At 44.5% G+C, this 26,917-nt stretch overlaps 1 protein-coding gene across 2 annotated transcripts in view; it reads left to right on the top strand.

Moving 5' to 3' along the window:
* Positions 1 to 26,917, top strand: part of sema6a (sema domain, transmembrane domain (TM), and cytoplasmic domain, (semaphorin) 6A) — a 122,706-nt gene that overhangs the window by 54,339 nt on the left and 41,450 nt on the right. For both annotated transcript variants that reach the window (XM_069682280.1, XM_069682279.1), the window contains exons 4-9: positions 11,678 to 11,738; positions 13,094 to 13,156; positions 14,617 to 14,718; positions 21,981 to 22,071; positions 23,770 to 23,889; positions 24,431 to 24,519. In XM_069682280.1, the coding sequence (XP_069538381.1) occupies positions 11,678 to 11,738; positions 13,094 to 13,156; positions 14,617 to 14,718; positions 21,981 to 22,071; positions 23,770 to 23,889; positions 24,431 to 24,519 (526 nt within the window). The remainder of the gene's footprint in view (positions 1 to 11,677; positions 11,739 to 13,093; positions 13,157 to 14,616; positions 14,719 to 21,980; positions 22,072 to 23,769; positions 23,890 to 24,430; positions 24,520 to 26,917) is intronic.

The following is a 26,917-nucleotide window of genomic DNA, read 5'->3' as shown; positions in this document are numbered from 1 at the left end:
TGTGTATGAAGTCAGGGACTACAGAGGTTCAACCTTGGACCATGTTGGCTTACATGCAGCTGCTGTTTCATACTTTTTTATGGTAGCGTTCAGCCGCACATTACCCATAATACACTTTGACATGATGTGTATAAAAGCATCAGTAATGAAGATTAAAAACGCCTTCATGTACAAGCGCAGTGCTTTATGTTTGTGTGCTGTCATGTGTGCGTCAGGTGTTTAGCAGCAGAGTCACGTTCAGTAAAAGCAATAAACTGTTCTTGATTCAGAGCAAGATGGACGCAGGAGGATTCCTATCCCAGCGCTCCGTATTTCATGGTCCGGGTACACTATGTTCAGCATTCAGAGGGAATTCATCACAGTGCAACGGGAGATTTATCATTCTGATCTGTGGAAAATATCTCTGTGTGCACGAGTCTCTTTATGTGTGTGAGAGAGAGAGAGTGTGTGTGCATGAATGTGGGCGTGTTTGTGTGTGCTGCCACCAAAGCAAGCCATGTCATTGCACTACTCTCAACTGTGTGTGTGTGTGTGTGTGTGTGTTTAATCAATGGCTTTGATCGCAGTCACTTGCCATGTAGCAGTCAGACTGACGTTTCCAAACTCAGCTCTTCATTCTCCGGCTTGTTTTTCTCTTTGCCTCAGGGTATAAAACTTATTGCTGTCATTCCTGAGGATACCAGTATAAACCCTGTGAGAGTGTGTGTGAGTGTGTGTGTCTGTTATTAGACTTCTATCTTTCTGAAAACCACTTTGAGTTTTAGACCTTTAGAGAACTTTTTTCGAGCATTTCTTCAGCTGAAGAGGTCAAACCTCCAGCAGCACTTAAAGTAGTACTTAAAGCAGAACAAAGCCAATGCTTCTCTGCTCGTGGCCTTCATGTAGGTTATTATACAACACCTTACTAGGAAGGTTAAAAGAATTATAAAAGACAATTAATCATTTACATACATATACTGTACATATCAGCCAACTGGGCACCCCCACACAGATGTGATGGGTGTATTGTTGTGCGCCTTTAGGCCTCTTACATTCTCAAACTGGCTGAAAGGTGAGGCATGCGCCCAATAATGCATGTGTGTGACTTTATATTGATCCTGTGCATTGACCGTATAAAAAGATAGACGACATGACAGCTCCCTAAAAGTGAAGCCAAAACCTCTCTATCGCCCCCTGCTGACTGGCTGCAGCGTTGGTCATAAAGCCCGCCTCCTCCATGTTAACAGATGGGACATGAGTCAAACTATAAAATCAAAATACACACCAAATAAATGTTTCTCAAACATGTTTTCTGTCGTTATAGTTAGTTCTTATCATGCTGATTTACGTCCAAGTGTTCATTTTTCTGACCATTTTATTTTAAATCAGTTATTTGATGCTGTAAAAATGACGATTAACAGCTCTGTTGACAAATACGGCTCCTGCAGCCGATCTGTTCCGGATTAGCAGAGTGGAGGATGAACGACAAGGGGAGACGTAACTACAACAATCACTACAGTCATTGAAGTTTACATATCTGTGAACGTTAACCTCAGACCAACACAGAGAAGCTATTCTGCTGTCAAATGTGCCGCGAGTGGCATCTTTGCTGTTTTTTTTCTGGTATTTTAAGTGTGTGTTTTGGTTAGTGGAAATCAGCCCGTCATGTTGGGGTATTTTGGCTTCAATCTCGTACAATGGGAGCAGATGGAGACGTGTCGTCCATCTTTATATACAGTCGTTGGTCCTGGGGGGTACCTAAGATATAGAGGTTATATTTCAACTGCTTTCCCTCATTCAAACTTCTTAGGCTACACATTTGATCGAATTGCCTTTTTTGAATCACAGTAGGTCTTATGTCTGTGATTTTGGTCATCCTTTTAATCAGTGAGGAAAACATTGCACTTACCAAATGAAGCGCTGAGATGGGGACACTACTGCATATACGCAAAGCTTGACAGGATGCTTTAAGACAGGATGTAAGCTAGCCAACAGTTTGCTCAGTGCTCATTACGAAGCAAAGCTCTTAAAGCGTCTACAACTGTGGTGGATGTTTACAACAGAAAGTAATAATTTATTTTCTTTTTTATCAAATAATTTGGCTACCATCTGATTATCTGCTCTCGCCTCTAGCTTCTTTTCATCACTGTCCACATTAAGTTCCAAGATCCAGACAATTAGCTTTACACAGTGTTGCTGTGACGGATAGCGATGGCCTCTAACACGCAGGTTGTGTGAAAGTAGAACTTCCCTTTGAGATCAGAGTAAGGTTTGAAGACATGAGGAGAAGACACATGCAGAGAATAAGACAGACAGTCCTTGATAGTTGTGTGTATATGTGTGTGAGAGTGAGAGTGCGTTACTGTATAGCCTGCGAGCATGCCCCAGGTCTCTCCACATGGAGGGCATAGTCGCCATTCCCGGCCCTCAGTCAGCCTTCACCATGGTAACACCAGCCACACTATGTTTACACCCCTCTATGAGGCTGGGAAGCATGGGAACCAGAGGGAGAATGTGTGTGTGTGTGTGTGTGTGTGTGGGAGTGAGAGAGAGAGACGGTGTGAGACAGAGGGATAGAACACAAAATTTGTGGTTGGCATTAGCACTCACACAAAGACACACACACACACACACTCAAAAATCCCGATTACCTTCCCTCGGTTGAGTCCTCTGGAACAGTCGAGCCTCTGTGGCCGCTCTTCTTCCCTGTCGGGTCTCTTTGGGTCTCGCAGTGGAGGCCACTAGAGTCTCCATTATTGTAGCTGCACCAAATCCTGTTAAAACCCACTAATGACGGGGATTACACGGTTGCCTCCTCTCCCTCTCCTCGCGGCACCAGCGACATCCAGCCACGTCCGCACTCTGAAACAAAACTTGCCGCTCCACTAATCGTAAGCACCTGAATTAAAAGTTGGGACGAGTTTTCAGCCGAAATGCGACTCGGAAAATATGCAAAACACTTTGTTTCCGCGAAGACTTTTGGCGATTCATCCAGCACAAATATACAGAGCCTGGAAATAGAAATTCATGCTCTCAAATTAGAGTGTAGCTGCTGTAACAGCGGGAACTGAAGTTACAGGTTGTTGTGGCTGCTACAGCCGGTTAGGGAGGCGCACCCAGAGTGTAAGTGGCAGGCGTGGAGTTGTGTTCTTTTAAATATTGACTTCTCTCCTCTAAATCAACATTGTTAGCTTGTTGCATTGATATCATCTGTCCTTGTTCCTTTAAGACTTGTTATCATGCAGCTGTGTTGCTACATTGTATGTTATTTTAGCATTCCTAGCTAAGTTTGGCAGCTAGCTTAATGTAAATATAGCAGAGCATGAGTAGCTTGGATTTGATTTTGACAGATATATATTGGTTTTAAAGGGACCATGTGACATCCCTTCACATATGCTAACATGTTAGCAATGTAGCTTAACTGCAGTTTCTCTTTGTGTATGTTTAATTCATGAGCCAAAATTAAGTAATGCAAAAGAGCATGTTTCTGATTTGAGAGCACAAATCCCCTCACTAAGTGGGCTCACTTTCAATAAAAATTGTGATTTTAAAAATATTTTGAGCCTCCTGAATAAATTTTAATCAATACATGTTAGAAAAATCACATCTTTTATGCAGCTATTATGCATGCCGGTCTAATTGCGCTAAGCGTACATGTTCAAAACATGCCCCTCACTCCACTGACCCAGCCGGCCGCACACAAAAACACACATACGCTTAGAAAATGTGGAGAAATTCAACCTTCGAAAAGAACAACCCGGCCTCAGCTTGAGGGTGACTGAACTCTGGCTTGTTGTATTTCATGCCACCACATCACAGAGGGCCTCTCGATGCCCTGAGCCCATTCACAACCTCAACAACTCCCTTCACGGCGCAAAGGTGCCTGCTGGCTCCCCGGGTTCCCTCCCATCTACTTTGTGAAGAGGATTTGAACCAGGGAAAGGCAAAACAATGTAGAATGGACCCTCCTCTACCACCCATGATCCGGTTATGAAGGGAGAGGAACACGGGTGAAGAGGGTGATGAGAGAGAAAGGGTGGGAGGTGGAGAGGAGGGCGGACGTGCAGGCATTTAGTTTGCAGAAAGAGGGGTTGTAGCGAAAGGTGCGGGGTGCATGCTAATCGCGTTCCTCTCTTTACTGCGAGATAGTTCAACAAAAGGCCCAGCAGATGGACCAAGCCGGCCCGCCGTCACCCCAGAAGAAACGCGCTGTTATGAAAACGACATTCTTCCACACAAAGCCCCTGTGTTCTCGTGGCCATGCATGGCTACATGTCCGACCGAGACCCTCTATGTCACTCTATTCCGCTCAATCTCACACCCTCGCCCGCGCTCAGTTGGTCCACTGTCTCTCTGGATCATTCAGCTCTTTCTCTCAGTCTGTGGCCATCTTTTTTTACTGCCTCCACATTTGTGTCTAAGAGGATATTTGCATACCTTCCATCCTACTCACACATTTTTGTCGCTGAATTTCGGGGAAATGCGAAGCCCCCGCCAAGTGATTCACTTTGACTTCCAATTGTTTGCAACCATTTCTGGTCAAAGGCTGCTGCTATTTTTTTCCACAATCTTATGGTGTTTTGAATTTCATCATCAACAGAGCAGCCCCTACACAGTAGACCTTATGTTTACGGAAATAACACTGTGCTGCCCTAAGAGCATGTTTGATTCATAGGTTACAGTCGAGAGCGAGCACATGATGGGAAAGAAAAAGACATGCAGCGAGACATCTCAGGTGGACTTAAAAAAATGAAGTCACTCTGACTGGACTGCACATTTGAGTGTTAGATATGTTAGAATACACTTTAGATACAGCACAATAATCACTAATTGAAAGTATACACACTTCGTATCACATTATGATCACTGAGTGTCACAAGCAAGGCAACTAAGCAGCACAATCACAGGCTGCAAACGAACCCAACTGTCTCATCGTCATGGAGAGGCAGTCCGGGGCCTAAGTGGGAACACTCCAGATGAGCACAGCCCTCCATTAAACCACCACATTCAGCTTCTGCCGTGAGGCAAAAGGTACAGAGTCCCCTGTGTGAAGAAAAATATTTATCTTAAAAATCGCCTCTAAAATCTAAAATGGATCGCAAGAGGCAAAGAAGGAACGAGAGCTGCTTGGTTAGCGCCCTTAAGCTTCAAACAATGAAACTCTCAGTACCTTCCTGCCTGAATCATTTCTTGGTGCTCTTAATGTACATAGTATAAAGAGCTAAAAAAAAGTCTGCGTAAGGAGAATGTACGGGCAGTCAGTTGGGTCAAACAAAAGACTTTCGAACATGAGATCAGGATTTGATCCGGTATGAATCCAATAGCTTTTACTGATTCCGTTTTAGAAGTTTGCTTCTCTGTAGCTTAAAGGTATAATAAGTAGGATTTTCCTAGAAAAATAAAATATAGACTTTTACAAATATAATATAATATAAATCATCACTTATGGGCCTCTATACATGTGTGTCGGTGAGTGTGTGTGTGCAGACCCTTGTGAGACCCTTCCCTCTGCATCTGTTCTGTTGTTTTGTTTTGCATGGGACGTTTTCAGGAGGGGCGCTGTTGTGCTTCTCTGAGCCAATCACATCGTATAGGTGAGTGTGGGAGTGGTTCAAATTGGCAACTGGGCCCCATTCAGACCGGCGAACATGGCGAACTTTGCTAGCGCAAAGGTAACCAGCGGTTAGCATGCTAGCGCAACGGTAACCGTGATGCTGTCGGTTTTAGCTCAGCGGGGTGGGCGTGTTCTCGCACGAGAGAGTGAGCGTGAGCTTCTGGTGACGAAGAGCCAAGGAGGAGGGGCCCAGTTTGAATGTGTTGTTGACAAAATGCAAGAAAAAATCCTACTTATTATACCTTTAAGCAACATACAACTCGTTATATAAGTCACATAACTTCACTAACTAATATCTTTATTTTTTTTTAAACCCAATCCATCATTTTTTTCTTAAACTAACCATGTAGTTTTGGTGCCTATATCTAACCAAGCTGTTTTACAACATTAACCACAAATTGTTTTATTACCATGGTGACAAACATCACCTGACTATTGCCGCCATAAAACTTGGGTCACACAGAGTTCATGCAGGCAGCAAGGTACTTTTAAACTTTAAGCCCTTGGAGATGACTGAGTCATAACTCATTCAAACCCACAGACATGATGCACATATTTTTAGATTCAGACTGACTTACATTTCCTAAGGATAGCATTATCTCTGAATTTAAGTCCATAAATCAGCTTAGAAGTCAAAGAAATAGACAACCCCTTCAGTATCAAAGTAATCCGATGGTGCCTGTTTGGACATCCATGGGGACATCACGAATAGGAACTGCTGACAGCTAATTTGGTTTACTTTTAATGGTGCCAATGTCCTAAAATATAAACAAATATAGGCTAAAAAAGGGGTCTGAAGTTGTTAAAGGTCAGTTGGTTTAAGGGGAAAGGGGGGCACAGAGACAGACTTTAGATAAATCCCTGGTATGGAGTGATGATGAAGCTTCTGAGTGAGCTGTTCAAGATCCACCATGATGTGACAGGGAGTGAGGACACAGTTAGGAGTTAAAGCTATGTTGGAGAATAAAAGAATGAAGAGAGTATTTTTGCTCACTTAATGTAAGTAGAATACAATGTTAGAGATTTCCAACTCATCTAGTACAAGCTTAGTCCACATTCTTAGTACACAAATCCAGTGCAAGTACACACACACAACATTTTCACTCTCATAAATAATTTTAAATGTGCGTGCATTATGAAAATGGGTTCTATTCTAAGAAACAATAAACAATAGAGGACCTATTTTTATATTCACACTGAACCGCTCGGTGCGAATGGAAACCGGCTGTTGCATGATAAAACTGGGTTGTCTCATTAATCTGTGCCACATTTGTGCCCTAACAGGACAGCTCAGCCGCTTTACTCAGGCCAGTCGTTTAGTCTGAACTCTGCTCAGTGAGCGTCTTGTAATGTGACCTCAGCTTCAGGCTGCTGGGTCAGGAGGATTTTATCAGGCCTTTTTCAGGGCTTAAAACACATCACAAGAAGATACTTGTGTAGGCTAGGAAGAAATGTTGATTTACTTAAAGGGGTTGTATTATGCTAATTTCAAGCTTCTTATTTCTGATACCTGTGGAGTAGCTTAGCATAATTTACAGTTAAAACAACTCTCACACTGGTGCTCTGTGCAGGCCCTCATACAGCCTCTGCCTGAAACGACTCAGTCAGCTCTGTCCCTTTAAGAAATCCCGCCACTACAAGCCCACTGTCTGCTGATTGGCCAGCTCTCTGAAGCCTACTGAGGTCACAAAGTGCAGCATGTAGAAAGAACTGTGTGAAAGCTGGCGTTGACAGCAGCCTGCAGACTGAGCTGAGAAGCCTGGGGATTACTCCAACATACTTTTACCTACAGATTTGGAACTTCACCCATGTTTAGTCTGGACATCCAACATTGTAACATTATATATATGTCTTAAAAGGTGTAACAATTATGGTATTTAAACTGACAATTTTGAAGATTTAAGTTTTGTTCTCTTGAGCCCCACCTAATGGCGAGAATTGATAATTGCACAATTTATCAAGTACACCCAATTTAACCAGACGTCTACAGCTGGCTCCCTTTGTCACGGTTGTAACTCTTGATTTTCCTCGCTGACGGTCTCTTTCCTTTTCAGACTGTTTGCCTTCATCTGAGAGTCGAGTTTGTTTCTTTTTCTTTGGATTTTCACTTATTGTTGAAGTTGTATCTGTAGTCATCGATCTTTTCTTTGTCTGTTCAGCCATAGTAGATTACTGTTTACTCGCAACACTTGCAGGATCGGAAAAACAGCCGCTTAGCTCCGCCTACCCTCTCTGGCAGACCAACCACTGCTGGGTGATGGAAAACGCGTCACTAACTGGGCGCCACTTGTGACTTTTTTCCGCAATGTCGCCACAGATGCTCAGTCCATAATAATACGATATACTGCAAATGCAAAGGCTTTCATCAGTGGGCCATACGCTCAATCACCATTGTGTTACCTCATTGGGCGATAGATAGAGACTTAATGGACATTTATTTACATGAAAATCTTTGAGATTATTACTTTAACCTTGTACATCATGTTTGGTTGTTCTTTATTCTGTCCTTTTCTTTCCTGCCGAGCTGCATGAGCCCATTTATCCTCGAGTCCATCAGTTGAATGATAGGAAAATAATAAGTAATTATTTTTCAGATTCTTTTAAAGCAAAAATGCCAAATATTTTCTTCAGCAGCTTCTCTAAAATGAGGGTCTGCTGCTTAAAAATTCTTGTCAGATTAAAAAATCATGACAATAATTGTTAGCTGCAGCTTAACTTTTATTATCCAATAACTCCACTAATAACAGGCTGTGAATGCTAAGTGTTTTTGGTATTGGATGCTATTTGTCAGATTAGATCTTGTGACCATGATGTTTCACAAAAAGGAAATAGAGGCAATAAAACATTGGCTGTGATGAATCATGCATTTCAAGCAAGCTTCAACTCTCTGCACGTGGATTTTTCAGAGGTTATTAAATACACGGAAACCACTGAGGGCCCTGAAGGCAGGAAATCAATCTTAAAACTTCGAGTTAGCTTTGGAAAACGGTCCTCGGTGATGTTAACTATGTTTGATTTGTAGTTAATGGTCTACATCATACAATACCACCAGTGTAGTCCTGAAGACCCCGCCTGAAATGATGACTCACACACAGAGGGAAGTGAGCATGTGGTAATATGAGTTCAGGTGCAGCTGTGAGGAGAGGAAAGGGTGCATGTGTGTGTTTGTGCGAGCATGTCTCCTTCTACATGTGTGTGTTTAGAGAGCTGGTGTTGACACAGACACAGCCGCTCCATTGTCCCGCTCCGTCTCTGGTCAGGATGTTTGAGGGACGCATCATCGCTTGGCTCCCTCTAATCTCTGCTGGAGCTGAAATCCCTGCGGCTGGAAGGCCTCGGTCCTCGGGGATCCTGTCAGCACCCGGACAGGAGAGGCACAAGTCAGGGAGCCGAGCCGCTGTCGAAAATACTGGAGCAGTCAATTACAGATTTCTCATGAGCTATTTTAAAATTGCCGGCAGTAAAATAACCCACGGGATTATACTAAATCCGCCAAGTAATCCTCTGATTTAATAGCTTTTGATTTAGTTTTGTCTTTTTAATATAAAGTTTGAATTTGATACGAGTATATAAATGAAGTAAAGTTGCTGAACTTAAGAGACATAGCCCAACATTATACCGATATCATCCGTCAGTGTTATCACCCATCATCTTTTATTCCCCATTTAAATATTTCCTCCTTCTTTTAAACATGATGAGTTGGATTCTTTTTAATCGAGCGGCCTTTTTAATAATCAAATTTACCGTCTTGCCTTGAGACGTATCCTGTTACCGTGGCAGCGAGGTGAAAGAAACACTGAAACACAGCGGGGTTGTTTGAGGAACCCTGGAAATTCAATACAGATCAATTAGCCTGAGTAGTGCATGTTAGTGCTACCAGAGAAGCTTAATGAAAAACACTTTGCAGCACAGTTTGCGTTTTAGCCTGAAAAGCTTGATTTTTTTTAGTCATGGCAGAGTGCACAGTGACAGTCAGCATCTGGCATCTGATAGAGCGAGTGAACTTGACTATGGGAAGGACACGGGCTGCATCTCACTGACCTGAGGTTGACCTCCTTCTGTCCTTTTGAGCTGTGAGTCACTGGGAGAAAATGTTTTTATAATTTCAGTCAATACACGAGAATTGTTTTGTTTTTTTAAAGACCGCCTCTGGTGAAGATCAAGAGTTTAACCTTGTAAACATCTCCATGTGGTGTTCATGTGCTACAAGACATATCAGGGACAACATCAGCAGTCATCTCCATGGCTGGGCCTGTCTGCTTTTAAACTGCAGTGTACCAAGGACAGGCTGAACAACACGTTTTCAGATTGGCAGGTTTGAGACGTCACAAACCTAAGGAGCCAATCCTGTTAATGGATGGGGTGGCGCTATGCATATCATTATGTGCAACCTATGGCAGCCACTTTGGTAATGCGCGAGCTAGCTGTAACCGGCAGTGTATTTTTTGCAAACTCATGACTGACTACTAAGGCTAACATTACTGTTACTAATTTCTACATTTCAAGCTAGCTAAGTTTCAACAAGTTGCCGCTAAACGATGGCAGAGACGGGTTTTGTTTCACGACAGTGGCAGTTGGATGGATATGTGGGGAAAAGAAAGGGTGGTTTTTCACCTAAAAACAACCTCGAAGGGAGCAAAGTTCTTGGCCAATAAAAAAGGGTCCAGATTTAAGTACACAGTTTTAAATGAAGATGATAGCCGTTTTTTATTTACTTAGTAATGTAGCTATATGAAGGTCACATGACTGATCAGTGCACATCTTTTACCACCATGAAAGGACAAGATAGGTTCAAAGGTTAGGGCATGAGGTTGATATATCATAGTGTTAGGTAGAAGAGTTGTGAGAGGTGTCTTTTATATTATAGGAGACAAAGAAATAAGGAGCAAACAGAACACATACTAAATATTTCATCGACAGTGACTTTGCTTTTGCCTTTGGCCTCACCGGAAACGTGTCCTCTCCCTCCTCTGAAGCAGCAGTGTTTTCTTAATTTCAGCGGCTCTTAGAGATTAATTATTCAATTTGAGCGTGGTGGCTGATAATGTACAGTAGGCAGCGTTTTATCCTCCAGGAGACGGCGTTGGCCCCCAGGAAAGCGATATAAGTGGATTCATTTCAAGATGCCTGTTCCTCCGAAGACTTTATTAGATTTAGTTAATGAGAGAGCAAGGCGGGCTGACTGGCTGAGCGCAGGTTGGGGAGCTGGAACGTAATTAAGCCGTGAGTCTGACGATGCCACTGTTATACACTTTGATTAAAAACACGTTCAACAGCTAATCTCCAACAAATTAAAGCAGCTACATCGTTTGGCACGCTCACCTTTAGTTCTCCCCTCAAATGAGGAAAATCCCCCTTTTTGTGCGTCTCTTCCGCTCACACCTTCTCCCCCTCCTCCCCTATGCTGCACCCTCCCTCCCTCTGTCTGCACCCTAATTCTTCACGGTAAGTAGGTGTAGCTACATGCTCGCTCCACCAGCCAGTCGGTCTGTCTGAGATGTAGTTAACCCTTGTGGTTTTTATGTCTTCCATATGCCCTGCTGGGGCCTTTATGGCTGGACTGCATTACACAGGAGAAGGCTGTATATTTCCAGGCCAGCACACACAAGTCCACTTGTCTGAGCTATAATGAGTGTTAGTATAGATTTCCTGTGGCTCAAACACTAGGCTTAATTGACCTGAACAGCTCTGAGTGACTTGGCACCTCCCGTCTCAACCTCCCCCTCCTCCCTTACACCCCCCGAAGACCTTTCTGTGGGACAAAGAGGCTTTGTCCCCGGGCCTGCGCCACAGCGCTCTAAACCTTTGTTGACTGTTTCTGTCTGACAGAGCAAATAGCTCCGGCCTCCTTTTGTTTATTGTCATTTTTTGAAGTTTGAACAAAGTTTATACAAAGCCCCATTTTTCTGACGGTGTTTGCTGCCTGCAGGGCGAAAACACAGAGAAGACAAAGAAATGTGCTTTATTGTTTGTTGAATTTTTGACTGTCTGCTTCTTGTCTGACCTCTTATCTTCTCATCTCCTCTCTCTCCTTTCCCTAAATCCCTCTCTACCCCCCTCCCTCCCTCCCTCCTCCGCCTGCAGGGATCACATATACACGGTGGACACAGACACTGCCAACAGTGACGAGATCTTTTTCAGTAAGGTGAGTGAGACGTCTGTCTGTTGGAGGACGCGTTGTTCTCAGCGTGCTGTGATTGACAACGTAACCCTAATAACCTGGCTCCGAGTGCCGCTGTGTGTTTATGTGCGCACGTGGGTGTATACGTGTGCCTTGCCAGCAGTCTTACTCACCCGCTCACCGGTGTGAGCCTGCCGTGCTCGCCCTGCTGACCCCGCTAAGAACATTATCCAATCAATCAGCGAGTGATTCGCCTGCGTCATCCATGCTCAGCAACGGGACAACGACAGATCGGAAGGATGTGTAACGGAAGTGAAGGAGACAGTAGAGGAAGTGAGGGATGAGGGGGAGGGGAAGAAGAAGAGCAGGAAAAACAAGGGCTGAAAAGAGATTAATTGCATGAAAAGATGAGATGCATGCAGAGAAGAAGAGGAGATATCATCTTATATATTCAGATTATTCAGAAAGCTCATATTGACACGGGCCCTCGGCTGTAATAACCCACTCTCGCTCCATTCCAACCTCTCCATGCTGGCATCACTTGCCCTCAACGTAATGCATGCAAACACAATTCAAACAAGGCCGTTCTGGTGTATACAGCAACCCGCCGTCCCTCCACCTCATCCACTTCAATGTCAAAGCGCGGAGAGTGGGTCTTAATGAGAGCAGGCTGCAGATGAAAGGGCTGCTGGGAGAAGCGCAGATTGATTGATGACTGAGGGTCTTTAATCAGCAGCCCAGCTCCAAACATGTTGTACAACAGCGGCGGGTGCGCGGCGGTCTGAACCGCCGGCCCGGTGCTGACCCTCAGGCCACACAGGGGAGGGACGGAAAAGTGGTGAATGTGTGTGTTTACGTGTGTGTGTGTGCTGATATAACCCAGCATTGACTGATAAGTGTGTGTGACAGTGAGAGATTGCTTATTCGTTTGTGTGTTTGTAGTTGACTGGCAGGTATTGGCAAGCGTTGACCTACAGGCCAAGGCAGTGTGTGTGTGTGGTGTGTGTGGTGTGTGTGTGTGCAAGGATGTCCAGCCTATCAATCCACAGAAATGAGCTCTGGGAGGGGGATGTGTCCTTGGACGGACTCTGTTCTGATCCGGGGTCAGTATCGTATTTCCTCCTCTCTGGCAGAGAATTGGAAGTTCAAGGAGGTAAACTGATCTCCAATCAGAGCTTAGAATAAAGTTCACCTCCGAGCAGGTGCCTCATTAGAGGAATCAATAATGGAGAATCTCAGATGATGATTATTGATCACAGTATAGATTGGTTATTGAGCTCTGTACTGCCTTCTGTTTTTTCTCTCCTGCTTTAATGTTGATCTTGTTTGCTTTCTGTTTATCTCTCTCTCTCCTTCTTTACTTCGACCTTTTAATGCAGAAAATGACGTGGAAGTCCAGACAGGCGGACGTGGACACCTGCAGAATGAAGGGGAAGCACAAGGTAGAAAACACACACAGACACACTCTGACACCTCTGTGCTTGCACCTTACATTTATTTATACAATATATATCACCCTTCTTTTACATAGTCACATACAGTATCACACAGTGCAGATGTAACACATGTCGTTTCTCACAGTTCTGCCTGTTTCCTTCCCTCCTTCATTTAAACATACACATTAAGAGACACAGAAGGCCCTGCAGGTGCAATAACACATGCCTGCAGTTCATATAACCGTCTCCTACCACAATTAATTGAGCACATCAGTTGGAATATTTATATTAAATAGCATTTTGTCTCGATCTCGACTGTGAAAATGAGCAAAGATTTCCTTTCACCCCTGTAAACCTGTACCATGGGAGTGCCACAAGGTTCGATTTTAGGACCACTGCTCTTTTAATGTCTGTTTGTGTGTGGGTATGGGTTAGGGTACTCTTTTAAATTACTACTTTTGTGTGTAATCTCCTGTGTTTTTGGGGGGTGGGGAATGTACTGTATTTGGTTCTCTTTTAAAGGACCAGTTCGCCAATTTTCAACCTCAGTCCTATCATGCTATTATGGGGAGCTAATGCCGTTATGGTAAAAAAAAAATGTAATCTGGCTCCGTGCCTTTGGAGGAAGTTATCTACTTCTCCAATGGGCCCTGAAAAAACCTCCGCCAGACCACGTAAAATGCGTCATTTGGCGGAGGCCAGGGAGCTCGCCAAACTACACTTCCTCAAACTAGGACGCCCGCCTCCGATGTCATGTCTCGTTCAAAATCGTCAGGTTTGAAATGTAGACTGCAGACCTGAAGATTTTTTAGACGATTGGTATATTCTTGTCGGATTTTAGATTCTGTATCGCTCCAACCCATTGCCTGCAGCGAAACAGTATTATTTCACTCCAGCGTCTCTCGTTGGGCCGTTCCTTTTAGAGGGAGGGGCGCAATGCACATTGGGTGTTGTAAGAATGTAGAGCTGTTTGTACAACTTTCTCCACAGCTATGGCGCCAATTTCAAATATTATTGCTTCCATCGATTACAAAGAACACCAGCTTTGACTGACAGTGGCTTTTTCCAGGGGCGAACTGCTCCTTTAATGTCTAGTCTTCTCTTAATGTCTATGCCTTTTTAATCTTTTATATTTTTACTTACCTGTCTAGGGACTACGTGCGGAAAAAAAGCAATTTGCTAAAACCCAACACAATACATCTCTCCTAGTTTTATACTGTATAAGGTCATTGTCCCAGCTCAAATAAAGAAACATAATCTAATCTAATTTATTGTTCTAGAAAAGTTTTGAAAGATGCATTAAAATCTGCTGAAAATATCTCCGAATGTATCAGGAGGACATTCAGAAGAAAGAGCGTCTTGTTTCAAAAAGCTTATGTGGCTTTCTTTCTTAAAGTATAAAAGACACAAAAGTCACTGTGGACTTTCTCTCTCCTCTTTCCTCTCCCCGACTGCGCTCTCTAAAGGACGAGTGTCACAACTTCATCAAAGTCCTCCTGCAGCAGAACGACGACACCTTGTTTGTGTGCGGGACAAATGCTTTCAACCCCTCCTGTCGGACCTACAAGGTAAGGATCCCACACACGTATAAAGGTGCACACTGTGCACATACAGACTCTTAAAACTCCTTTTATCTGTATCTGCGATCTATCTCAGGCCTATTTTTCAAACCCAAACTATGTGGGAGTTTTTTTAGGGGTGGGGGTGAGCTTAGAGGAGATGGACAAGGATGGATGACTTTCACAACTCAGCAGGTCCTCCTCCTATGTCTTTATCTCCAGGTGTACTTTGACACGCTCGATTTAGAAGCAGAGAAACCTAACTACCTTCGTTCTTGAACTCACACACACACACACACCAGTGCAAAGGCAGGCCTGAAACCCGATTCAACCCTCTCCTGTAAACAGACGCCTCGCTGGCCGTATTCGTGCGGGCATGTCTGGAATAGTTTCAAGATTCCCTCAGACGATGCAAAAACCGCCGTGTGAAGAGGCATTTTTAATGACCTCGAGTCAAGACTGAGAGCAGGTAGACGGTAAGACAAAAATGATGGACGAAAATAGAGATGTCAGGAGATGATAGACGTGGAGAGGAAAAAGAAAGATCGGCATACAGAGAAGCAGATGGATTTATAAAAACAGGGTTTTTAAAGCAGACAGGCGGGCTGAAAGACAAACACATTAAGTTGACGGGCTGTCTTCAACGCGTCCCAATTTCTTCCTTCCCTAGTGAAATAAATCTGCTGGTTTTGATGCATAAGTGTGAAAAGTGAGCAGCTTTTCATACATTGAGTAAATCTTAGCTCATTCATGATACAGTTTTAACTACCTGTAGCAGCTGGGCTCACGGTAAGGACAACAGGACAGCTCAGTTTAATTGCCAGTTATTCAAGTTCTTCCAAACTTTTAAGGCACACGTTGCCTGAAATATGCTCCAAACAAACAAAAGTGCAGGAAATGCGGTTTCAACATCACTGTCATTTCATTCAAGTATCCGGAGGGGCTATGAGCTGTCATCCAGAGGAATCAGATAAGAACAACATCGTACAGGCAAAGAGAGAAAGATGTAGGAATAATCAGAGAGACAGGCGGAGAGACAGAAAGAGGTTCTGTCCTGAAGGATGCTATTGTTTGCTTTGTTAGGATGATGCGGTGGTCACGGCACACAGTGATGTTATCTAGGTGGCCTGTGGGGAAAACTCTCCTGCTTTGCTTCACTAGATCTGTTTACCAGAGAAACAAGACATCTCCGCTCGGTTGCGTTCGCGGTTCAGCATGCTAAGCGCACAGAGAGGACGTCTTTCAGTGCACAGACTCCTCCTGCAGGGAAAGTGGAATTTATGTCTCTGCATTTATCAGGCGTGGTTAGCTTTTATAGCTCCTCCGGTTATGGTTTCAAGGTTTGTGTTTTCGCTGTGAGCTGCGCTGATATTGCTGCCAGTCTGGTGGAGTTAAAGGGGAAGTGAGGGGAAGTGCTGTTGAACAGAGTGAGGCCTGGTGAAATGCAAACACACACAGGCACGCACGCATGTATGCTTGTGCAAACATGAAAATCAATGCAATGTGTACATAAATCACTGGTGTTAACATGAGCTTAAAACAAATTAGGAATGTTTGTTTGTAATTCTGTGATAAGTAACACATCTGTCGGTAACAATATGATAAAATACAGTTTATTTTGTGTGTTCATTAAAACCTTTGTGCGCATTTTAAACATCTTCTGTCCTATTAGCATATTTTAGCTAATGTACTTCAATCTGCTCTTTGCCTTAATATTCCACCAAGTACAGTGTCATTATTTTACATGAATAAAATAGCCATTTTAGACAAGGGCTGTCACTTTACAATAGAAACTTGATATATTGTTCGAACCTGGTGAATTATTAATAGTTCTGTAAAAAAAGCGATCAAACGCTTGTCCATGAACAAGTCCCAGAATCCTCTCACGTTTGAAGCAGTGTGCCTTGTATTCCACGCAGCCAGCTATAAACCAATGGAGGAAACTAACGAACCAAGCTGTTGTTAACCTTTCCTGCTTCAGCGTCCTGACCGTAGTCAGAAAGCACAGGGGAGACTTATTGTTGTTCTGCTCCACGGCCGAAGCTGTAGCTAGCTTCGGGGGCTAACACTGTCACTTTAATACAACAGCAGCATGCAGCAAGCAAGACAAGGGAGCGCGGCTTCAGTGTTGCCAACTGTTAACCAACGAAAGTAGCTAGCTCTAGCTCCAAAAGTCGCTAGAAGTCGCCAGATGATGTCATACGCTCATTTGCATAATGCTTAGTTAATGCTTGGTTGTGCCACGCCCGCCCATGGACGCTGCTGCGCACGGGACAAAAGGAGAGAGAGCAACTCGGAGCTGTTGGCAGAGGAGATTACTGCGATTACTCTGAGCAGCATACATAAGAATGAATTACAATATGATACATTTCACTGGTCTGAAAAAGTCGCTAAGTTGGCAACGCTGCGCAGCTTGAGTCTTGAGAAGTCAAAGGCTTGTATGCACAAACACACCCTAAACTGTACATTGGGTCTGTTGTTTATACAGCTAGCGAACACTCCTTTCTCTGCTTATCTGCTACCACGCCACTCTTACGCACTCAGCTCTTCTGGTATAAGACCGATCATCTCGACACCAGCGCACCTCATTAGTGTTACGTGTCATTTGAACAAATTCCACATCACGTTGAATTAGTTTGAACTTTTGATTTTTAAATAACTGGATCAATATGTCATGACGCAAAGTCAGAGGGTAAAATATCAACAGCTCAAATGTTGTAAAAATCATCACTAATCACTTTTACACAAACCTTCAAATATCATACAAATGTCGGGGCACAAGTGTGTGGACAGAACAGAAGTGTGTGTACGCACCCATCCAAACACTGACAACTGTGCAAACAGGCAAACATACAACACACACATTTTCAAAATCATCAGCAACACACACACACACACACACACACACACACACACACACACTTTGTGGTGCTGGCAGCCTGGCAGACTCTCTGGGCAGATACCAGGCCTTTGATGGCGTGCTGGGCTCATCCACTCTGCTTGGTCACAAGTGTGTGTGTGTGTGTGTGTTTGTGGTTAAGTCCACCTTGGCCACAGTTTGCCTCTCCATCTCCCCAGTGTGACAGCGCTGAAAAGAGCTTCTGTTTCGGGGCCAGCCTCATCCCACATTAATCAACAGCGCTGCAAGGGCGAGCGAGGGGGAGGAGGAGGAGAGGAGGAGGGGTGGAGGGGGAGCAGAGGTGGAGGAAGACGGAGACAGAGGGGGCATGGAGGGCACCCGCCCCAATCAGCTACTACCCACACTGTCTCCTGTTCCGACACCTTTCCTGCCTGGTTACCTCTTTATTTCTACCTCTTTCTTTTTCTACAAATCGTTAGCTTAGCTTCACATTAGCCGCTCGTCACCTTGTGCTGTTGGTGTCAACACAAAAACATGCATTCAAACAGAAAAAACATGGACAGACACCTTGGCACTCACGGCAGAGTCCTCTCCCTCGGCACCTCACAGCACCCATCTCCCTCTCTCTTCTTCTTCCCTTCCTCTCACCCTCCCCCCACCTCTCCTCTCCTCCTCTCCTGCCAGCCTTAATTCCTCCCCCCCCTCTGTCGCTCCCACCGCTCCGCCCGCCATCTTTCCCTCTGTTGCTTTCTCCCTCTGTCACTCCCTTGCTGCGCTGTAATAATAAACACCCCATCCAGCTGGGCTGATATATGACTGGAGTCAGTTTCATCGCCTGTTGCCGGGCGAGGCGGGGGGAAACGGTGGGGAAGCTGGGAAGCAGCGGGTCCCAGGTGATGCGCCTTTGACTTGATACTGGTGGACTGAGGGGTGCTGGGAAATTTTATGCATGCAATTTTATTTGCATTTAAATTATTATTGATGAACACAGGCGGATTTATTGTAGGCAACAAGTTGGAAATGCATCCATGCATCTCTTTTTATACAGCCTTTCCAGAAGCTGATTCCTTGACATGTTTATTATAAAGAAAGACAAAAGCACACAATGTGAATTTATCAGTAGTTTTACATCAACAAGGACAAATAATGAACAACGTTTCTGCTTTTTGTTACCACAACTCTTTCTCCAGAAGATTTATCATTTCAGAAGTTGACGTTTCAGATAAACGAGCTTCTTCCTCTGTTTCCATATTTCTCTCAGCAGCTGCAAAGCCTCCACTTTCCTGCTCTGGTTTAAAAGGTGGTCAGGGAAAGGGTCCATCCTCCCCGGGCTCAGAGACAGGCTGCAGAGAAATGGGCCATGACTATTAATCTCCCAGGGAGATATGTCCTTGTTTGGTTTACACAACCGCTCCTGGCCCAGGTGTGATCCTGTGCACTCGACCTTTATGGATGGGGGAAGGTTGTGCAGGTGGGAAAAATGGCCTCTCAGTTCAGCTGCACACTGTAGGACAAGGATCTAGAAAATACATCAGTGTGTCAGAGCCTCTAAACCAAGACTCTCCTTATCTCCTTTGTGATGATTAATCGTTTGAGGCTGCCCTTTGTGACACCAACAATTAGGACAAAGTCATAAATCAGAATCAGAAACAGGATTTTGGAGAAGTTAAATTTGCTCGAGGACATGCCTCTTTCCTTTTTTATGCTGTAAAATAAACATGAAAAGTTCCGGCATACAGTTAATAATTGGGGCGCAGGCTCGGGTCAGTCTAAGTTTGTCGTCTAAGAATTCACCACTCTTCCGAAAAAGAAAGACACAGAAGCCGAACGCGTCCCTCACCCTGAATACTGATGCTGAACCAATTATAACACTCCTGATGGGCATGTTTTGGATCTACATTGTGTTTGTCTAATTAATTAGCATATAGCCTATGGAAAGCACCAGTGCGCTGTTGTAGTAATTAATTCATCTAGATACACAGCACCCCGAGCCAAGGTTACTGTACATTTGTCTGCCGAGCTCCAGTCGATCCCCGCAGAACAGTGTGTTGTTAAGGCAGCGCTGACAAAGTGTGACAGCCCTACTGTTTCCCTTCCCATTACTTTGAATTGTGTCTCTAGAAAGCTGGAGCACTCCTTTCTTTTTCCGCGGCGAGTGGAGTTGACAGCATAATAAGGTTTGCCTGGTAAACAAAGTGGGAAAAAAAATCCATCCGGCTGTTTAGACATCACATTTCTTTACGGTAATGTTAAGAAATGTTGTGCTTCAGCGTGGCACTTTTATGGAGTGCTATTGGCCAAAATATTGCATATTGCTTTGGACAAGGCTAACAACGAGGAGCAAGCGAGCGCCCCGGCTGTTGTTGCTCCACACATGCCAGCTTGACAGGAGCTGTGCGCGTATCTGCGGCCCGGGCGGGGAGTGTCTTCCTCTGTTCAAACGGCAGGAATAGATCAGTGACAGCCAGCCGAGCCCGGCAGACAGAGGTCAGTGCCTCTGTGAAATCAACTGAGTGGATTGAGGGGTGGGGGGGGAGCCGCTGTGGCGTGAGAGATATGTGCGAGTGTGTGTTTGTGATGTGTCAGAGAAAGGAGGGAGTGTTTGTGTTCGGTGGCTGACACAGACAGAAGCTGCTGACGTTTCAGCCGCCCCGTCGCTCTGTACATCCAGACGCCGTGATTCAGTGGACGCACCTGACCTTCAGCTCCTCCCGTCCCGTATGATTAACTCAGCCAAATCTATAATTACAGTCTCCCCTGTCTAATAAGAATATAGCAGATCTTCATACAACCCCGTCTCTGTGTATTCTGTTCTGAAGAATCAGAAGGCCTGAGAAATCGAGAAATGCACTGCTGCTGATGCCTCTGTGTTTGTTGTAAAAGGTCACTTGTAATTTTCTCTGCCAAATCAGCCTCAACAATTTCTCTGGCAGGGTTTTCCAGCATTGCGCCGGCGTGTGTGTGACCTTTTTAGTGGGCAGATGATAACCGTTTCCGCCGAGACAGGAATAGAAAACAAAATGACCTGTTTTGAGACCAGAAAGGGCGGCGTAAGCCGTTTGCAGCCTTGGCAAACGGCGCTCCTCTTTGTCGAGAGCAAAGGGAGAAAGGAAAGGAAGTGGAGTCGGAGAGAGATAGAAGCCGAGATAGGGAAGAAAAATGAGTATGTATTGTGAACTCTGCAGGAAAACAGTGTGTTCAGTAATCTCCGCTGACCTCGGCCTCTGGCCAGTGGTGCATGGCTTTCTTCTCATCTCTCGCGTGTGTGTGTGTGTTTGGTTATAGCTCTGGTCTTTAGCCAGGGTAAGAGAGTGTCCTAAGGCATCCTCTGGAAGACAAGCCAACCCGTGGTGGGATGATAATAAACTTTCACCCACATCTTATTCTCCGCCGTGCACTGCCAATTGAACAGAAACCAAACTGGGCGCAAAACAGGAAAATCTTGTCGAAATTCCAATTCACAGAGATCATCCCACTAAGCCCGACACCAGACGAGCAGTGCCTCTGAAACAATGAATAAAACCTCAAAATAGCTCATGGAAATGGGACCAATGAGTGACTGAATGATAAAATTAGCTGTGAGTTTGGATGAACTACACACCCAGTGCTGAAAAGGAAACTTTTACATTGACTTGGTGCAGAATTAAAACTAGAATCCAATTCAGGGAACAAGTTTCGCCCAAGGAAATGCTCCAAGCGTAAGACAAAGTGGAGACTGCAAAATCTAGAATAATGACTACTGTATGATCTACTATTTAAAAACCACTGTGGTTTAGAAAAAAGTTCTCACTTCCCCGCTCAGGGCCGTGTGCTCACCCATTTTCCCTGTGCCCATTTATTTCCCCTTCAGAGTGAAAGCACAGACTTCAGAAATCAGGGCAGGGGAAAGCACCGCAGTAAATGGGTTAAAGATCCGTCATGAGGGTTGTTAAAACTCTGCTTTAACACCAAGACAGTTGAAGGATAAAGGATGGCAGTGGGAAGCAAACCACATCCACCCATACTGTGAAACATGTTGTTTTGGAGTATGTCTGCTTTTTCTGTAATCTCCCTCCATGACAGTTTCCCAGACACTCCCAGATGGGCTTCTTTGACAGCTCTCAGCGGGGCGCCGGAGTGCCATCCACAGGATATTAGTTTAGGTCAGAAATAGATGGACACACTCCTGGGCCGGGCACAACAGCTTTTTGGGACTATTTTATCGTGACTCACACCACATTTCTCCACTTTAACACAGGGTTTTTGTAGCAGTGCTTTCACACTGTTTTGACACTTGAACACATTTCCCATTTTCCTCCAACTGGGAGCCAACATTTCCTGTCTTGGTTGTATTTCAAGCCCATTGTTTAGTTTGACAACCCTACATTGTTTTGACCCTCTTTTGACCTTTGACCTTTTTTTGTGACCTTAGACGGACACGCTGGAGGCTCTGGGAGAGGAGATCAGTGGGATGGCTCGCTGCCCGTATGACGCCAAGCACGCTAACGTCGCCCTCTTTGCAGGTAAGACAAACAAGCCTCTCTTAAAGAGGAGGTATTATGCTGTTTCATGTTAAGACATATATTTATGTTACAATGTTGGATGTTCAGACTAAACGTGGGTGAAGTTTCAAATCTGTAGGTAAAAGTATGTAATCCCCAGGCTTCTCACATCGGTCTGCAGGCTGCTGTGAACACCAGGTTTCACGCAGTTTTTTCTACACGCTGCACTTTGTGACGTCAGCAGGCTTCGGAGACCTGGTCAATCAGATGAAAGCGAGCTTGTAGGGACGGGGTTTCTTAACGGGACCAAGTCGTTTCAGGAAGAGGCTGTATGAGGGCCTGCACAGAACTGTAAATTATGCTAAGCTACTCCACAGGTATCACAGAGTGAAATATGAAGCTTGAAATTAGCATAATACCTCCCCTTTAAAGTCACATTTGTACTTGATTACATTAATCATCACTGTGATTTTCACTCTTTAAGCACTTTCTTGTGTAAAATAAGAGAAACTCTTCTGTTGAAGGAGTATAGATGAAGTATGTGTGCCACTACGAGTCACTGGCTGCCATAAGGCAAAAACATTCATGCTAATTTCCTCCTATCTGCACTCATTAAACACTGGAACACGCTGGAGCTAGATGGGAAAGTTGAGTCTATTTGAGTGAGGGGATTAGTTGCGGTTGTATTTAATATTGTTCTTAATACCCTGCGGTTTATTGTAATGGCAGCTCTCTGACAACATGTCAAGAGTGGAGGCCAATCTGTGTTAAACGCAGCAGAGCAGAGCGCTGAACTCGAGGCCGCAGTTGCTCTGCGTGAAGAATTATGCTGCTTTCAGAGCACGTTGGAAACACATCAGTAGCATTGCGGTAACAGAAAAAAACATAATCCCCTTTCTCTTGCTTTTATTGTACTTTTCTGTCACTCTCTTTGTCTTCTGTTCGCTTTCTATCGAAATGCATAACATTCGAAATAAGTCACAAACTGACAGCACCAGGATGAGTCAGCTTTCCGTTGGCGTGGTGCAACACTTCTGATGCAACCGACCCGCAGGCCGCTAAAGACATTCAGTCCCCGTTCATATTTGCTGTGAAGCGATTTATGGCTGCATTGATGAGCTGTCCCTGCCGAGGAGGAGAGCAAACGCCTAGCTTGACCGGTTAATGTGTAGCAGAGCTGCTTGGAAGGGGCTGGAAGCACTGAGTAATGAAGAGGGTTCCTCTGACTGCTATCCTTTCAATTATGTAGTTTGAGTTTCCACTGTGGTTAAAGCCCAGGCAGGCTGAGGTCATGCTGGTGGTGGATCGTGTTCGTCAGGCATGTGTGTGTGCGTACGTGTGCGCCTGTGGGTTTCGGTGGAGCTCTTGGAGACTGTACGCAGGGCCTTCAGTGTTTGAAGTGTGTTTGCGAGAGCGAGCAATTACAAATGTGCAACATGTTTAAGTGTGTGTACAGGCTGTTTGTTGTCCATCAGAGAGTCTCTTTGGTTTGTGTGATTCATTCATTTTCCAGCTCTGAGCCATCTGTAACATGTTTGTGTATGCAGCCGCAGCCGCAGAGAGCAGGAATCTCCGAGTGGCTTTGTGTGTTTTTGTTTTGACTGAACCCTCCTCTCTTCACCTTTTTCTCTTCCTTTATGACTCCCTCTGACTCTCCATCCTCTCCGTCTACATCTATCCCCTCTTATTGCTCTTTCCGTCTCTGCATTCCCTCTCCAGATGGCAAGCTGTACTCGGCCACCGTAACAGACTTTCTTGCGATCGATGCGGTCATCTATCGTAGCCTTGGAGACAGCCCGACTCTGCGCACTGTCAAACACGACTCCAAATGGCTTAAAGGTGAGCGTATGTGTGTTCGTTTGTGTGTGTGTGTGTGTGCGCAAACACATCCTCTGAGGTTGAAAAGCACCAAGCTGACTGACAAGTTAGAAAACAAACCAGAGTTTCGACATGCATGCTTGACCATGTGTTTGTCTTTGTGTGATTGATGATTCGTGTTGGCTTTGTGTGTGCGTATATGAATGTAGGTATGAAGAGCAGCAGCACTTATGCTAATGCTACATGCTCTGTTTGACGCAGTCATTTTGCCAACCTGCGTCGGTAGAGCTGATGTAGCCAGGAAATTGCTCTGCCCCGGGGAGAAACAAGCACAAGTCCAGCCTGTCAAAGCTCAATAGAGAGATTCGCTCTTTCCCTGCATGCAAATTGCTTCTCTGATATGATGGATGATAGATTGAGGCACTCAAGGCTCACACTCGGTGCTTTTCTGCATAATATGACAGATATCTCGGCTGTTTACTGTGAAATATGGTGTCAGAACTGTTTTATCAATGCAAAACGTCACTTTGACTCATCTTTTATGTTGTTTCTCCTCCTGCAGAGCCGTACTTTGTGCAGGCGGTCGATTACGGTGACTTCATCTACTTCTTCTTTCGGGAAATTGCAATGGAGTACAACGCAATGGGAAAGGTAAGCACAGGCCTGATTGTCCCGCTATTGTTTGAAGTCTGATCAGAGGTGACTTCCTATTAACTGGGAGAATTGGGAAGTGCCTGAGGAAAAACAGGATATGGGTGTATCACATAACTGGAAGGAGGCTTTCAGGAGCTGTAAAGTGGCCAAACATTTTTCAGTAACAGATAAACACCGGGCAGGATGCAGGACCCGAAAATAGACCCAAAAAGAAAAATCAGTGGATGCCTGGAGATCCCATTTAGAGGTCTAAATATACCGCTTCAATTGCACATCCACATCCGCGTCTGCCCGGCAACGCTCCCGTTTGACCTGCAGTCTCAATGTTTCCCAGGACGACTTCCACCCAAGTGTCTCTGAGAAATGAGACGAGAAAGTTGAAGAAGAAACGGGCTCTCCTCAGGTTTTACACCAGAGTAACAGACAATTTTCTATTAATCTCCTCAATTCAGTTTTAGCCCCTGCCATGAGAAATCTAATTCGATACCAGGTCGAAGAAAATACATTATGGAAATGAACATTTTTCAGAAGAAATGAAAGAATACAGGAAAGAGGGGTTAAGAACGAGCGAGGGGCCGAGATGAGAGCAGAGCGGAGGTAACGAGAAACACAGACATAATGGATTCGCTGCCAGAAGTGACAGGCACGTGTTACCCCGAGCCTGAATACAGATCAGACCCCTCAATCTGCGGGGTGTTTTGAAAGCAATGTCAGTATAATTATGCGTGTTGTGCCAGAACTGATGGTGCAGAGAGCAATTTAACATTTAGTGAATGGTATCTCTTCATTATTATAGAACAGATTGGCCTTGCCTGACAGTGTCAGCAGTCATTCGTGCTCTGTGGCAAATAGAGAAATCTCTAGAGGCAGGTCCGTGTTTGGGTTAGTTTTAAGGTTGGATTGTTGCACTGTTATCTGGGATACACAAAGGGATAAATATTTCATAACACAGGAGAATTAACAGGTGTTAACTGAGGTATTAGTTGGGCGTGAGTGATCTGTGTGTGATCTGTGCTGGTTTGTGTCCCCTGGCTAACACAGATCAACCAGTGTTCAGTTAACTTTAGTGAGTACACAGGATCCGTCTCCGTCTCTCCGCTCCCTGAACAGAGCAGAGCGTTCCAAACAGGAAGTCAGACAGAAAACAGCATACAGCATAGAGCGTCCGGTCATCAAGTACAGACCGGTACAGACTCCTGTTTTTTTCCGTTTTCATAACAACACACTGAAATCTTGAAAAAGGAACACTTTTAATGAAGTAGTGTACTCATGGTAGAAGCACAAACATCTTGGAATGACGTCCAAATGAGCAGATAATCAACCTCTGAGATGCAAACTGAGCTGTTGTTTGTGTGTTGCTCTGTTTTAACATTGATTTTATCGCATGATTTCGCATTTCTCGCGCGATATTGTAGTTCTCCCGTGATCTTGTAATCTCGCGATTCCAGCTGCTTGGGCCAGCGCTCTGCTGCGCTGACGGACCAGAATCGCGGCGCAGACAGAACATGCCAGATACGGATCCTGTGGGATCGAGGGGTTAGCCCGAATTAGTTGACTTTACTAGAAATTTGCATAGAAACCGGTTGCCTTAAACCACTTTAGATTTTATACACGGTAAAAACGAATGACAATTAATTACAGAAACAAAGAATCTTGAATGAATGAGACAAAACAAGCTTTCATTAGTCAAAATCATTAGTTCACTTCAATTAAAATACTGAATATAACATTTAAGAAATAAACATTATATAAACATTTAATACATTTTTTGTGATCTATTTAATTGTTGCATTTTGATTTTAAGGTTGTTGCATTAACTACATTCTACTTCAAAAGAAAGTGGAAGGGAAGAAATTTAACTCTTAAGTCTCAATGTATAATGGCAACTTGCTCAGTAGTGTTGTGACGCAAACGATCCGATTCTTTTGAACGCCTCTTTGGTGCGAACGACGGGAACAGGAGTCATATAGGTGAGAGCTGTGCTTTTTATAGTTGCGCCCAAATTTCACTGCCCGCCTGAGATCCACTCCGCTTCATGCCAATTACCACAGGTGACACATGATGTTGATAAATTGTTCCTACATTATTCTGCTGCATGTTTCCTTTTATATTTTAAAAGTGCAGAATTTTAAATATGTGTGTTGACACGGAGAATATAGTGCAGGCACGTTTGCAAGTCCGACCGCTCTCTCACCTCGGATCTTATGGCTCCGTTCGGCTCTAGGAAAGGAACGGAGCCATAAGATCCGACTCCCCTCAAAGAGCCGTAATTCCCAACACTATTGCTCAGTAAGAGAGACAGAAGTAGCGTTTGCAATATTTCAACCCTTTCATGACTTGCGTTACAAGCAGAAGTCCTTCAACAGCATATTTAGAAAGTACAGTTGGTGTCATA

This window comes from Semicossyphus pulcher, unplaced genomic scaffold (assembly GCF_022749685.1).
Source record: "Semicossyphus pulcher isolate SPU_LCO1_2020_fin unplaced genomic scaffold, fSemPul1.0.p SCAF_6, whole genome shotgun sequence".
In the NCBI taxonomy this organism is placed as follows: Eukaryota; Metazoa; Chordata; class Actinopteri; order Labriformes; family Labridae; genus Semicossyphus; species Semicossyphus pulcher.
Note: the sequence above shows the minus strand (reverse complement) of the source record. Positions and strands in the feature narration are given on the sequence as shown.